Source organism: Crassostrea angulata, chromosome 10 (assembly GCF_025612915.1).
Source record: "Crassostrea angulata isolate pt1a10 chromosome 10, ASM2561291v2, whole genome shotgun sequence".
Taxonomy (NCBI): domain Eukaryota; kingdom Metazoa; phylum Mollusca; class Bivalvia; order Ostreida; family Ostreidae; genus Magallana; species Magallana angulata.
The window spans coordinates 49052799-49068323 of record NC_069120.1 but is presented as its reverse complement, the minus strand read 5'-3'; the positions used below and the strand labels follow the sequence as shown (position 1 = coordinate 49068323).

General features: G+C 32.9%; 1 protein-coding gene across 1 annotated transcript; it reads left to right on the top strand.

The window, feature by feature from the left end:
* Window positions 1-6400: 6400 nt before the first annotated feature.
* Window positions 6401-15001, top strand: LOC128166224 (cytochrome P450 10-like). The gene is made up of 12 exons (XM_052831236.1): window positions 6401-6678; window positions 6779-6906; window positions 7858-8040; window positions 8194-8390; window positions 8476-8666; window positions 8762-8982; window positions 11413-11553; window positions 12044-12210; window positions 12348-12426; window positions 12962-13124; window positions 13544-13587; window positions 13773-15001. The coding sequence occupies exons 2-12, from the start codon at window positions 6787-6789 to the stop codon at window positions 13881-13883; spliced, it is 1617 nt and encodes a 538-aa protein (XP_052687196.1). The 5' UTR covers window positions 6401-6678; window positions 6779-6786; the 3' UTR covers window positions 13884-15001.
* The last annotated feature ends 524 nt before the right edge of the window (window positions 15002-15525 follow it).

Genomic DNA, 15525 nt, shown 5'->3' with positions numbered 1-15525 from the left:
TGTCAGAAATATCGATATTTTAGTGCACCCGTGAAAAAGTTTTAGCTGATTTCACACAATTATTGGTGCATAAAATGAACAAGGTTTAATTCTGTTATTTTTTGACACATTCGTAAATTTAACCGTTGCAAATTGTTGACATTTGATTAAAGATTTTTGACATGTAAAAAATGACGTCATAATCGTACTTGATTTCAAACGGCGAGGAGTTTCCCGAAAGTGACGGAGTTAGGGTAGTGACGGAGTTAGGGGGCTATGCGATAACGCTTTCCTATGAATTCATTATTTTATTTTTATGCCCAAGGAAAAATTATGCTAGCCCCCCCCCCCCCCCCCCCCCCCCCCCCCCCCCCCCCGATTTAGGATTTTAATGATTTTGGGAAATAGGTTTTTTGGTGTTTTTTTTTTGCTTGTCAAGAGTTCTGATGATTAGTCTAGCCCCACCCCACTTTCAATTTGCTTCCGACGCCACTGCTAAGTGAAAACAATCTATAATGTAGCAGGTCAGTGCCGTGTAGATTTTTATCAGTACTTCGCGTTGGGTTTATTTTTGTTTTGAGACTGAAACTCTACATTAAGAATTAAACCTTACTAAATTATAAAAAGGTATGAACACGACTTTACCGCGAGTCGTGTTCTAACCCTTTTTTTTTATAATTTAGAAAAGTTCAAGTTCAATTCTCAATATAGATAAACCAGATATAATAAACAAAACTCAAAGTAAATGAAAACCAAGATTAGCAACCCATTATTAATTTATTAGAACAAAATAAGAACAAACAAGTCTATATCAACCCTAAAACCAAACTTTTAACACGGACCTCAAATAGACAGACGAGATGGGGACTCAGGAGAAATGTAGCTAGCGAAACCAGCCGTCTCCCTTGTCATATAATGACTTACTTGAGTTTTAATACGGAAAAGAGAACAAAGACAACTGTCATTAGGGTTCTTGGCTATCGTATAAAGTGGGCGTTACCAAAATAATAGAATAAATCACTATATAAATACTAATAATAATAAATATAAACGAAATCCCGATCTATCACAACACCCTTGTCAGGTTGGATTTACAAAACATGCCAGAGCCTCTGATCATATTGTCAAATGCTTAATTTGATAAATATTGTAATACAAAAGAAGGTAGATTATATGCCTGCTTTATAGATTTTCATAGAGCTTTAGATAGTGTTGTTCACAATGGATTGAAACTAAACTACTACGGTACAGTATAATGTAGATATGGCCAGAAATGAGTCCTGACTTTTTACCTTATTTCATTTGTAACCAGTATCAAGGCACTGCTTTCTGGTGACAAAAGTAACATAACCTAAGACAAAACTGATTATTTTCTTTCCGCTGGATGGTTTAATTTCATCCAGTAACAACTGTGACAAGTATATTCTATTGGTGACAAAAGGTAACATTGGTTACATCGGTAACAATGTTTTGATTATGAATGATTTTCAAAGGTAACAAAGGTGAGAGCATTTTTTTCTTTTTAGCTGAGGTTCTTTTTTTATTTGGTTACAATGGTTACAATGGTAACTGCTATAATCCATTGGTGACAAAGGGTAACAGAGGTGACGAGCCTTTTTTCTGCTTAACAGAAGGGTTACAATGGTTACAGCTATATTCTCTTGGTGACATAGGGTAACGGTGGTGACAGTCATTTTCATGATTTACGGGGGTCTTTTTTAAATTGGTAACATTGGTTACAATGGTTACCCTAACCCTAAACTAACCCTGAACTATCCATTACCCGTAACCTTAAATTAACCCTAACCCCTAAACCTAAACTAACCCTAATCCCTAACCCTAATTCTAACCCAAAGCTAACTCTATTTTGTAACCAATGTTACCTGTAACCTCTGTAACCTGTCACAAAGTTTGAAAATAATTCATTATCTCTGACAACTTTAAAACAATCTGAAAAATATTTGATGGATTGGCAGTACTCAAATGAAACACTTGAAGATGGCAAACTTGTTGCTTATATATTTTTGAAAACCAACTTCATACTGGAAAAGTATTTAACTTTATTAAGACCTGAATACAGAAAGCCAATATGTAGACTGCATAATAATATATCAGCGCAAAGACTTTTCATAGAATTGGGCAGATATACAATAACACACCTAGAATAGAAAGAATATCCAAAAATTGTACACTTAAAAGAATTGAAGATGATGAACATTTTTATATCAAAGGTAGCAAATTTACAAAGGAACGAGAAGAATTATTTGATTTAATTTCATCTGAGGTAAGACTTTTTTTCTAGTTTGCAAGATAAACAAAAATTATTTGGGATTTTAAACGGTGAAGAATTAGATATATTAAACTCTCTTGGTAAATTTGTACAAAAGGCATTGCATTAATTTCTATTTCCTAGTCAAATATTACTTTTCAATCATATGATATACTATTTTAGATTGTATGTATTATGACATATTTATGTATGGGTATAAATATACATACATGTATATGTATTGAGTATGAACATACATATATATACTAATTAAATGTTCATGTCTGTCCTAGCTCTTTCAATCATCGAACTCTTTCTCTTTCCCTCTTGTTTTATGTTCATTGATTGTTTTATGTACATTGAGTGTTTAATGTAAAATCTTTTTGTTGCCCCTTGAGGGCCCTTAATTGGTGAATAAAGAAATTGAAATTGAAATTATGATTTAATTCAACCCATGTCTCAAGTCTCATAAATGAATGAATAAACTCACTGATATAAAATGACAGAAAGCAGAGAAGAAAAATTATTTGAACTTCAATGAAATCAAATGATGCCAAAAGGTATCCCAATGAATCCATATGTATTCCAATAAACACCAACCAAAATTACACCCCAATGGAGATAAATTACATAAGTTCACAGGTTGTTACTTTGATTGTTTTCACGTCTTATTGCTATTTTTGTAATAAAATTAATTGAACTTCAATGAAATGAAAATAACTCGCTTTGAGGTATATTATCCTTGTTGGATTATTAAACAGTTTTACTCGTGTGAGCTTTCCAAATATGATTCGTCCTCTACGGTGGCGAGAAGTACAAAGAAAGGAAATATAAGTATAATAATTTGTACACCAACAACCCCGTGTCTTTGGATTCCAGGATTTTAGCCAATCAGAATTTAGGATTGGTTTATTTACCGAAACAAAAGTTGTAAAAATTTTCCTTATAAAGAAGATTATTTGGAACGAGCAATCACATGACCTTAAAAAAGAGAGCCATGATATTAGGACCACCTGTGTTTGACCTCAGGCCTTGGAGCATTCTTAACAAAAAGACAAACTAACAAAAGGAACTAAATATTATTATATAATCACTTGGGCATCGATGTGATTAAACATCGGACAGTAATTAACAGCTCAAAGTGAAGCAATTACTTAAATACAATAGAGTTCCATTAGCTTGTCATGCCAATATTTTTTAAGCGGAAACACTTTGCAGTTTTTTAAAAAGACTAATTTAACCAAGTTATACCAAAAAAGGACATTTGTATGTCGTATTATATTGCATAATAAAGAGACATCCGTAGAAAAATCAAATTTTAGAATGTTATCAAAAACCCAAATTATAGTCTCAAATTATGAATTTCATTAATCATAAAATTATTCAATACATATCTGTCTTCCCACAAATGTTTATTTGAAAATAAAATTTGGTGTTATGACTTCCCCCCCCTTGTTTCAATTGCTTTCGACCTCGGAAGCTCAAATTTGGAAAAGAGAGAAATGCATAAAAAAGTTACAACACAAAAAGAAAATACATATATATGTATACCCGTACAAAGGGAGATAGATAGTCTTAACACCAAATTTTATTTTTAAATAAACATTTGTGGGAAGACATTATGTATCCACTATCCAGAAGACGAAGCCCAAAACTACCTATTATCCTTATATCCCAGCGAGTTTCAAAGTATTCTAAAGAACCTAAAAAAGTACAATCATACTCCTTATTTATTCTAATATTCAAATGAGTTTCAATGTATCACAAAGAAATAAATAAGGCCCAAAATATTATTATCTCATTATCCTTATATCCCTATAAGTTTCAGTGTATTCCAAAGAACCCAAAAGAAGCTCATTTTTCTTCATTATTCTAATATCTAAATGATTTCAATATATCCCAGAAACACCAATCTCCATACCATTCCAACATAACTTATAGCCCTAAAATTATATTCCAAATAATGAATTTCAGTTTATCCCCTAAATAACTCGATTTATACCTCAATATATCCCAAGGAACCTATTGAGGCCCATACCCTCTTTTTATCCTTATATGCCAATGAGTTTCACTATGTCCCAAAAAACTATAACGGAGTCCATACACCCAACTGATATCAGAATGCGTCATCGCTAATTCATTTCAATGAACCCGAATGATACCTAAGTGCACCAATTTTGACTTCAATGTACCTTCTTGAACTCCAAAGTAATCTACTTAAAAGAATGATAACCCTAGTGAGCCCCAATGAAGCACAGGTGGGGATGGTGACAACAGTTTGCTAGACAAGAATCATAAAAATCATATACTTAAGTCTTATCACCTATCAAATTATTATTATTTTTTTAACCATAAAGTGTCAGTTAAAATGTGTATGTAGCAAAAAGAGTGAAAGAATTCTAAATGCAATATAAATTGTGCGTGTATATAATGTAAGATAACCTTTTATACTGCATGCAAATTCTTATCAATTTTTAAGACAGCTTCATGATTTTTGGGTTGTGTAATTATTTTTACACAGCAAGAAGTTATTCTGCTCTTTTTCTCTGGCTCCCAGAAGACTCCTTTGGAGCTAGATTCAGACTCTGTGGATAGGTCTAATGCTCAAAGTGTGATTAAAAACAATGACCTTTCAATGAAAGATTCTGACGGACATAATGCGGATTGTATCTCTTAAGTCTCTTTCATTAAGGAGCTACAAATCAACAGGGTTTCTTTCTTAGCGTTCACTGATCAATACCCTCTTCCGGAGTAGAAAATAGTAGGAGTTTGACGCTTGTTGAGAATAATATTTTATAGAAAAAAGGTAGAGATTGTCTTATTACTACGTATCAATCTTTTAAGAAACATCCAACGAGCACCAAAACATTTCATCGCTTGTCCAAAGTAAGAACGAAGTATGAAGTTGTGGCGGATCTTCAATTAGGAAAGACTTAAGAGAAAAACGTATCCTAAGACAGTTTAAGGACATGTTTTGGTCTTAAGACAGTTTCGTGATTACGTCTGCTGAATATCATTTAAAATGATCTTAACAAATGAATCAAAGTAAAGACGATGTCTTAGGACAGTAAATTTTATTAAACCAATTCTTTTTATTTGTTAGCTTATACATGAGAGGTAAAAATAATCGTCTTGCACTAATGATTCTAAAAAGGAACAACAGCAATAAAAATCAATGAATACAAGATTTTACAAACTAAGGTTAGACAGCAGACAAGCTCAAGTTAAAAAGATGTTAGTATGGTTCCTCGTTTTTCAAGAAGATTCGAGAAACTGATTTAGGACCAACACTTTCTAGCGTGGGTGTTGGAACGGAAAGGGGTGGGGGTGGTCTGGGGGCTTAGCCCCCTCCCCCACTTTCTTTTCAAACTTAGACATAACTATAATCATAACCTTTTGTCAAGATTTTTGACAAGAATAGCCCCCCCCCCCCTTTCAATTTGCTTCCGACGCCACTGTCTAGGACACGTCATAGTCATAAAATATCTTTATGAACACACCTGTACATGTAGGTCATGATCGATATCGATAAATGTAACAAGTTTATTACATCGACAATATAGGTAGCATGATGAATTTTTCACAGTTTTGAACAGATTGTCCAAAATAAAAAGTTTTAATTTTCTATATATATCCCGTTTTCCTTTGGTCCAGATCAAGTAAAAGAGAAAGCTTATTTATTTCATGAAATTTGTGTTTCGAATTATTTAAAACAAAGATGCTTCATATATAATTTTATTTTCGATGCTAAAATCTGAAAACATAATGTTTTAAATTTGATATCTTCTTGTCTCCTACTTTAAAGTTATATTATATTGAACACATCAGGAGAGAACATAAATAGGCATTATGCCTGCTGTTCAATCCATTTCAATGAATCTATATACTTGAATGAAATACTTCTTAAATTAAATATTGAACACATCGTTGAAAGTGACAAAAACACATCTTGTATCGTCTTTACCTATGAATTAAGCTCGAATTAGCTATTGTTATCAAACACCATTGAATGAACAAATATTTAAACTTCATAACCCTGTAGGTGCCTTTCATTTACTAAAACTTGATCTCAAGCCATCTCATATCTGTTGAACTAAAGAAGTATCATGAAAATTTCATACAATTGTAATATCACCAAGTTCAGTTAAAGAATGTGATTACATTTTTAATACTTCGAATAGTCGGAAAACGAAAAAGATCTTTCTTGAATTAAGCCAATTTTTGTGAAAAGTATGCGTTATTGAATATTTGTGATTGACCAATACGTCAGTGTTTGCATATACGGTCACGTGACGAATTGTGAGTTTTAAAAAAAAATGCTACTGGAATCTGATTGATTTGTGCTGACTGATACCATTAAGAGAGGGCACTCGCGTCTTTGGCAGCAAACACAACAAAATTCTTTTGGGAAAATAAAGGAAAAGAAAAAGGTATGTCGTTTGTATATTATACATTTTGATTTTATAAAAGAGAATTTCAATACTTGTCTTAATAACAGTGTTCATGAAATCTCGTGTATTGCAAATTTAGAAACAAAAATGGCAAACAGAAGCAGATTATTCTACCTCTTTACAAAAATGTATCGCTCTCAAAAGCGAGTTGTTTCCTCGTCCTCATCCAGTCCTCAGACAATCGTTACAAACGTTGCACCTATTGCGGTAAGAACAATTTATAATTTATTCATAAGGACTTCATGGTTTGAATAAACATGATATTTGTGGTGTTAGTTTTTTCTCACTTTAACGCATATTATTATTTGATGTACTATATCTGCCCAAAGTTATTTAATTTGTAATTTTATGCTGGCGACGATATGTTCAGTATGTTTTTTTTAATAATATTGTTATAAAATACACAAGAAAAAACTTGTCTCATTCGAAAAGAGAAAGACTCGAAGGCAAGTATATTGCTTATACGTACTATCTTACGAACTTTACAAGTCATGATGAGTTTGCCCGATCATGATAATTATACTCTTCCTACATATAAAAAAAAATACAATTAGACCTTTAAACAAAAACAGTTTTCCTCAAATATTTGATAATACTGTTACGTATCATAATAACGTCACTGGAACTATTTGAAATCCCTTGTATGTTGATGTACATAATATTACATAATCACAAACCATCAGTATCTTTTTTCAATAGATAATCTATACACACTTCGCAATCAGTGGCATTGAAACTACAGTCTGCAGGAAGAGGACGTTTTGTCGAACGTTTCTCCAATGTCTGTTATCCAATTTTACTATTTATGTTGATGCGAATTTAAAAAATATTTTTTTTTCCGTGCAATGCAATGGCAAGGGTTGACATGATAAAAAAAAGATTTCATGGGGAGTATTTCAAAATTTAAAAAAGGAAAGGTTTTTGTGATAATTACCAAGTCTTGATCGTTGCATCATCTTTTAAAAAAATGCAAGACACATTTTTAGCAAAAGGCCTATTCTAATTCATTTTTATTCATCAAAAAACGTGAACTTTGGATAGACATTAGTACATCAAGTTACATCAATTGTAACAGAAACTAAATTTTGTTACATTAAAAAATCAGTTTTGAAAAATTTATTTACATAATTTATATATTTAAAGTTGTGCCTTATATAGTGTCCAGTTCAAAGAGGACAGGACACTTTAGACAAATCCTATGAACAAAACAAGGACCAACAGCCCCTGACACCCTCAGTGATAGCCTTTGACAACATCCCTGGCCCAAAAGGTCTCCCTATTGTAGGAACACTCTTAGATTATATGAAGAAAGACGGGCTTCCCTTTAACAAACTCTACGAGGTAACATTTGTTCTTGGTGATAACTGGGTAACAGAACGGAAATTTGAACTTTTACAATTTTTAAAACATCAATAATGATTTTGCATTGAATTCCGAGTAATTCACCTTATTTTCACATCATATACTAAGTATGTACATACGTATAATGAACAGGTATATCAACAACGATCTCTTCAGTATGGACCCGTTTTTAAGGAGAAACTGGCTAACTTTACAACACTTGTTATAAGTGACCCAGCTGAGTACAATAAGGTCGTAAGAGCAGAAGGGAAATATCCATTACGCCGTGACTTAGAACCTTGGTTCCTGTATCGCGAGAAAAGAAAGATGGGACAGGGACTAGTTAACTCGTAAAGTTATATTCTTTGTCTATCAATCGCATTATAAATATGTGCAATGGGAGTCTTCGTGACTAAATCGATTTTTATGATACAGACACGGTCCTGAATGGCACAAATACCGCAGTGCAGCCTCAAAGAAAATGCTTAAGATGAAAGAAGTTTCGGAATACTGTAAAAGCATGGATGAAGTAGCAGACGATTTCATCGTTCATATATCCTGCATTAGGAATCAACAAGGCGAAGTCCTTGGCATTGAAAAAGAATGTTTTAAATGGGCAATGGAATGTGAGACTTTTTTCTACATGAATAATATTTATGTCTAAAAAAAATATTCTTTAACCTATTATATCACATAGTTATAATTTTGGTTCATTTTTCAGCTATGGGAACCTTCCTCTTTGAATCAAGATTGGGAATCTTTAGTTCAAATCCTCCACACGAAGCACAGATCTTTATAGAAAATTTACAGGGCCTCTTTCGGTTGATGCAAGTTCTTATGTATAGTTTACCAATTTACAAGATATTCCCTACCAAAGATTGGAGGCAGTATGTAAATTACTGTGACAACGTTTTCAGGATTGGCAAATCATACGTGAACAAGGTGATTTTACTTTGCATCATGATTACAAAAACTGAACTTAATTTAAAAAAAACTATTAAGTTAATTTCCAATATGCTTTATTTAATTGCTAGTTCCCAACATTTTCACAATGCAAAAGAAACTTTAAAAAACGTCAGGCTCGGAAGGTATCAAATCAAATTGCTCCCTTTTTTAGCCCACCTGAGCCAAAGGCTCAAGTGAATTTTTCTGATCACAATTTGTCCGTTGTCTGTCGTCGTTGTCGTCGTCGTTGTTGTCGTCGTCGTTGTTGTAAACTTTTCACATTTTCATCTTCTTTTCAAGAACCACTGGGCAGATTTCAACCAAATTTGGCACAAAGCACCACTAGGTGAAGGGGATTCAAGTTTGTTCAAATTAAGTGCCACGCCCTCTTTAAAGGGGAGATAATTAAAATGGGAGCATCCTCAGGTAGTGTAGATTCAAGTTTGTTCAAATTATGGTCCCCGGGGGTAGGGTGGGGCCACAATTGGGGGATCAAGTTTTACTTAGGAATATATAGAGAAAATCTTTAAAAATCTTCATCTCAAACACTATTAGGTCAGAAAAGCTCAAATTGAAATGGAATCATTCTCAGGTAGTGTAGATTCAAGTTTGTTCAAATCATGGTCCCCGGTGGTGTGGTGGGGCCACAATTGGGGGATCAAGTTTTACATAGGAATATATAGAGAAAATCTTTAAAAATGTTCTTCTCAAAAACCATTAGGCCAGGAAAGCTCAACTTTGAGTTGAAGCATTCTCAGATAGTGTAGATTCAAGTTTGTTCAAATCATGGTCCCTGGGGGTAGGGTGGGGCCACAATTGTGGGATAAATTTTTATATAGGAATAAATAGAGAAAATCTTTTAAAAAGTTTCTTTTAAAAACTATTTGGCCAAGAAAGCTCAAATTGGCGTGTAACCATCCTCAGATAATGTGGATTCAAGTTTGTTCAAATCATGGTCCCTGGGGGTAGGGCGGGGCCACAATGGGGGATAAATTCATATATATATAGAGAAAATCTTTAAAAGTCTTCTTCTCAAAACTATTAGGCCAGGAAAGCCCAAATTTGAGTGGAAGCATCCCCAGATCATATAGATTCAAGTTTGTTTAAATAATAGTCCAGGGGTAGGGTGAGGCCACAATGGGGGATGAATTTTTACTTAGGAATATGTAGAGAAAATCTTTAAAAATCTTCTTTTAAAAGATTATTTGGCCAGAAAAGCTTAAACTTGTGTAGAGGCATCCTCGGGTAGTGTAAATTCAAGTTTGCAAAATCACAGTCCCTAGTGGTAGGGTGGGACCGTGATGGCGGTTTGAATTTTTACATAGGAATATATAGAGAAAATCTTTAAAAATATTCTGGGAAAGTTTTCGGTCCAAAACTCAGTACTCAGTGTGAAAGCACAGGTAATGCAGATTTAAGTTTGATGAAACCATGATTCCCTAGAGAAAAGTGGGGTCACGAAATGGGGGGGGGGGGGGTATATAGGAATAGAGAAAAATCTTCTTACAGGTACAACAACAAAAGGGGCTTGGTATTTACCAAAAAATAAGAGGTGGATAAAAATTTGCAGATTTTCAATTTGTTTTAGCAAGATCTACTGTACTTAGTTGTCAAGATATTTTGATACTGTAATGCTAATTTGATCAGAATAAAGCAATTGTTGCTCAGGTGAGCGATGTGGTCCCTGGGCCTCTTGTTATTATTAGTTCGGCTTGTGATATTATGTTAAAATTGAAGGGAAATAATAATTACGTAAATGTTTTTTAAAATAGATGAGAAAAAAACTCCTGTTATCTAAATAAACGATCTAGGAACATTCACCAATTTACATTACAAAGTCCAATAAGGAGGAGACTGGAAAAGAAACTATTGATAAATTAATAATTATGAATAAACACATTCGATTGTCATATATTTGCCACCTAGACGTTAACTGGTGTTAGGTGTTGTACTTCTGAACTTGCTAAAGTTGTTTAAATGTTTAATTAATATAACATTAATTAGAATAGTAATAAAGTTGGGTTTTTCATCTCTATATTCGAGTTGATATAAACAGAAAGTTTAGAAACTAATCCCAATTGGTTTTGCAACCGTCCGTTCGAATTTTAGTATACCCAATTACTCTCTCTCTCTATCTCTCTCTTTCTCTCTCTCTCTCTCTCTCTCTCTCTCTCTCTCTCTCAGCAACTATAATGTTAATTTCCAATATGCTTTATTTAATTGCTAGTTCCCAAAATTTTCACAATGTAAAGGTTATCGCTTTAAGCAAAAATAACTTTCAAAACGTTAGGCTCGGGAGGTATCAAATAAATCTGCTCCCATTTTTTACTTCAGCTATTTAGATAACAGATAAAGAGTTTGATATTCAAAAGCAATTTTAGTCATAAAACGCATTGATGTGATGAATGAAACATTTTATACATACAGAAAGCTGATCAAATTCGGGAAAACCCCGCAAAGGAAGGGGAGAGGACGCCGTTTATAGAGTATATGATGAATCAAGAGTCATTGACGAAGCAAGAAGCCTTGTCCACGTGTGTTGATCTTCTGGTGGGCGCCACTGAAACGGTATATCACGGGAGTAAGATTTATCAACAAAATGATTCATATTTAGCTACCAGCGTCTGAAATGACAGATGTGATTTTTAAAAAATGTATTAGCCAATTTAACCAAATTATTTATTAAAATCCATAAATAAGGCTTTATTTTAAAAATCAACACATGGTCAAAGCTTTTGAGAAAAACTAAGATTGGAAATTTTTATTGATAAAACACATTCTATCATCAGCTACATTTTTAAAAATACTTATTAAATATTGTAGTCTTTCAAATTGTTTAAATCGAATATATGTGCAACAAATACATTTATAAATGTATACTGCGAGGCTTCAACAGAAACCGTACATAAAGGCTTGAAAATCATTGAACCAACAAATCTGACATATAAAATGCTATAGGTCACTTCATTTGAATACTCTAGCAATATTTTTTATCGGAATTTCAGATAGCATATATAAATTTGAATTTTAATAGTTACACCATTGTTTTCAATCTCAGACATCCAGTGGTATTTTATGGGCGTTATACTGCTTGGCAAAAAATCCAGTCGCCCAGGAGAAGCTGTACAAAGAAATCAAACAAGTATTACCAAACAACGAAGCCATTACACCGGAGAGGCTGTCCAGGCTCCAGTACGTCAAAGCAGTGGTCAAAGAGACGTTCAGGTTGGTAGTCAAAGGATTTTGGGAGAAATGTATATTCTGTAAATATTAAACATGTGTTTAAATAATAAATGAGTACATGTAAATGATTCAAACATGTCGTGTTATGAAAATATCTGTTTTGTGTTTGATGTTTTAAGGCTTTATCCTTTGACCTTCACCACAAGTAGATATTTGGAAGAGGACCTTGAGATCGGAGGTTACAACTTACCTGCAGGAGTATGTACGACATGTAGTCTGCTGTTTCATGAGTCTTGATTTAAACTTATTTAATCAATTCAAAACAAAAATGCATTAATTTCGAAACATTTTTAATTTACGTTGTTTTCATATGTGGATTTTATACTCTATCATATAGACTGAAATGATGAATATAGAACCATTTTAACAAGAGCTTGGACTTTGGGTAGATGTGTCAAACAGCAATGCGACGTAGGCCTGTCTATTTCATTGCTGGCCACTCAATCATGGCTCTTTGACATCAACAAGATTTGTCTGGCTTTTGAGCTCAGACTACGCAATCGGTGCATATTTCGCTTGAAACCGCGTCATTTTTAACTTGTTTTGACGCAAGAAATAGATAGCTAAGTCCACCGAAAGTCCAAGGTCTTGTTAAAATGGTTCTAGAACCAATTTAAATCAACTTAATTATATACCCTGATGATCCGCGCCTGGCAACTCGAAGTGATCCGACACTTTGGGTCAAGTCACTGTTATAATAGTAATTATATTGTATCCATTTTTTTTTCAATAGACCCATGTTCAGGCTAACATGTACGCTATGTTTCGAAACAGTCAGTATTATTCTGAGCCAGAAGTGTTTAAACCAGAGCGCTGGTTAAAGGACAGTGGGATGGATAATAACCTTAAAGCTATGTCAAACCTTGTGTGGGGACATGGAGCGCGCATGTGTATAGGTAATGTTATTGTTCATGTCAATTTTTTTGTTTCTTTAAGAAAAATTATAAATTAATTATAATTAAATTATGAGTATTTATTCTTTTGTACGATGTATATTTTCATTTTTTTTAAACATGTAACTTTGCATATTGAGAGACGATACCGCAATGCATGTCAGCATATTTTTAAAGAATTTGAAGCATCAATTTAAGCTTGATTATACAATTAAGATATATTATTGAACATTTCTGAATTCATGTCAGCATATTTTTAAAGAATTTGAAGCATCAATTTAAACTTGATTATACAATTAAGATATATTATTGAACATTTCTGAATTCATTCTAACGGTTGTAAATTATTACAGTTACCTAAAATCATAAATTACATTTAAAATGTAACTTTTCTCCAGAACTATGGTTTGTTTTATTTACAGGTCGCCGATTTGCCGAACAAGAAATGTACATACTTTTAACCAAGGTGAGGTCATTTGAAAATGTAAGACCGTCAAATTCATAAATAAAAGTGGGAATTTACATTTCCTCTTAAAATTGACTTCTAAAAGCACCTGAGGAAAACTTAATTTTGAATTGGATCATGTTACTTTTTCTTCTTATGTCGTTGTCTTTGACAATCATTATAAATGATAAACGTTTAATTTACAGATTGTGCAGAACTACAAGGTTGAGTATCATCATGGCTCAGTGGAACCCTTGCTTAACATGGTCATGAGCCCCGATCGCCCTCTCCAGTTTTCGTTTATTCCGAGGGAGTAACGACTTACCTATCAACAGCCGCCTAGGAAATGCAAAAAATTCCAAATCCAAACAAATGTATAATTCAATAATAAAAACTCTGAAAATAAGATTCTACTACAATACATGCTGTTGTTGGAAGCCTTCTACGAGGGTCCATCAAAAAATGCGTTTTTACTTTACGTCATATAACTACCAAATTTTAAAGACATACTTTAGCAATAAATCCTTACCAATTGAACACTTTATAATAAGTTTATTTCAATTTATCAATAAATATTTCATCATACAAAATTTTGACTAGATCTTTGTTATATGGCGCCAAATCAAAATAAAATTTATACGGCTTTACTAGGTAATATTACGTCATTTGATTTGCTGCATTATGACGTAATACGTTGATCCGTTGATAAAAAAATCAGTGTTAAGGTAACTCACTCCTCATGTTTTGATTTCATTGCGCAGATGATCATTATATTTAAAATGAATATGATTTTATTTATTTAATCATCACAGATAGATTATTATTTCATAATTACACAACATTCACAAAGAAAATCGATTTGAATTGAAGAAACAAACAAGTTTTTTGGGGAACTATTTTTTCGTGCGGAAGGTTTTTTAGACGAAAATGACAGAAACAAGCAATTTTATGAATTTTCAATATACTTTTCTTTTTATTATACTTTATTCATTATTCACATTTTTAACATTTGATAGGTTTGTAACATATTTTATAGGTTCTGTGTGACATGTACAAAATCAAATCTTGAAAATGTGATAGCCGTTTAGCATCAAATCATGCAAATATATAGAACATGTCTGAATTTTTTAAGCCAAATTTTGCGAGAATTTTACCTTTGAAGCCCTATATCTAAAATTTGACATCACTGACCCCCATGTTATATTATGTCAAAATGATACTGAATACATATCTAGGCAATCTGGATTAATCTTATAAAATTCTTGATATTCAAAAAGTTTTTATTTCAAATCAAATTGTAACTATTATAGAAATTGTCTATTTTAAGTGCAAAAAGGTCACACAAAAATTTATGCAGCTTCGTACATTTTTTTTTCGTAATCCCTCTATTCAGTGTGACCATTGTGCATAATTAAAAACAATATTTGAAGAAATAAGTACGCTTAAGCAAAAATACTGACAACAAATCCTAATCAGGATGAAATTGCATTTTAGGTGCGAAAAGGTCAAATTATATAGGCCATAACTCAGAGGGATGGATACTGACCCCCCATTATCTTTGTATTTTTTAAGTATGTTTTGTCTACAGATTTCAATGATATACTTCTCAAGAAAATCTTTATACAACAACATTGAGTAGTGGGATACCTTAAAAGACAGGTACTCTTAATCAAAAAGGCAAAAAAAGATGACGTTGAACGACGTCACTGAGCAAAGAATAGCTGTAAAATTTTGTGTTGCGATTTCAAGATCTTTCCAACAGTGAAAGCTGAATTACGTGGTAGAAAATTTGAGAACAGCGAAGAATTAGTTTATGCTATTCGAACAATTGTAAACAAACTAGATGACAGGTGGTACAGAGATGTCATGAGTGGGTCAAGCGCCACAGACTTTATGTGAAATGCAGAGGGGAGTAATTTGAAAAGCTGTAAAACCAGGTCGTCGTGACGTCGGGTTTTT

What these genes read in the sequence shown, in the direction of transcription:
- LOC128166224 (XM_052831236.1), top strand. Translation starts at nt 6,787, where the DNA reads ATGGCAAACAGAAGCAGATTATTCTACCTCTTTACAAAAATGTATCGC. An exon ending in GGACAGGGACTAGTTAACTC is followed by an intron (nt 8,391 to 8,475) that starts GTAAAGTTATAT and finishes TTTATGATACAG; the next exon opens with ACACGGTCCTGAATGGCACA. An exon ending in GCAAATCATACGTGAACAAG is followed by an intron (nt 8,983 to 11,412) that starts GTGATTTTACTT and finishes TTATACATACAG; the next exon opens with AAAGCTGATCAAATTCGGGA.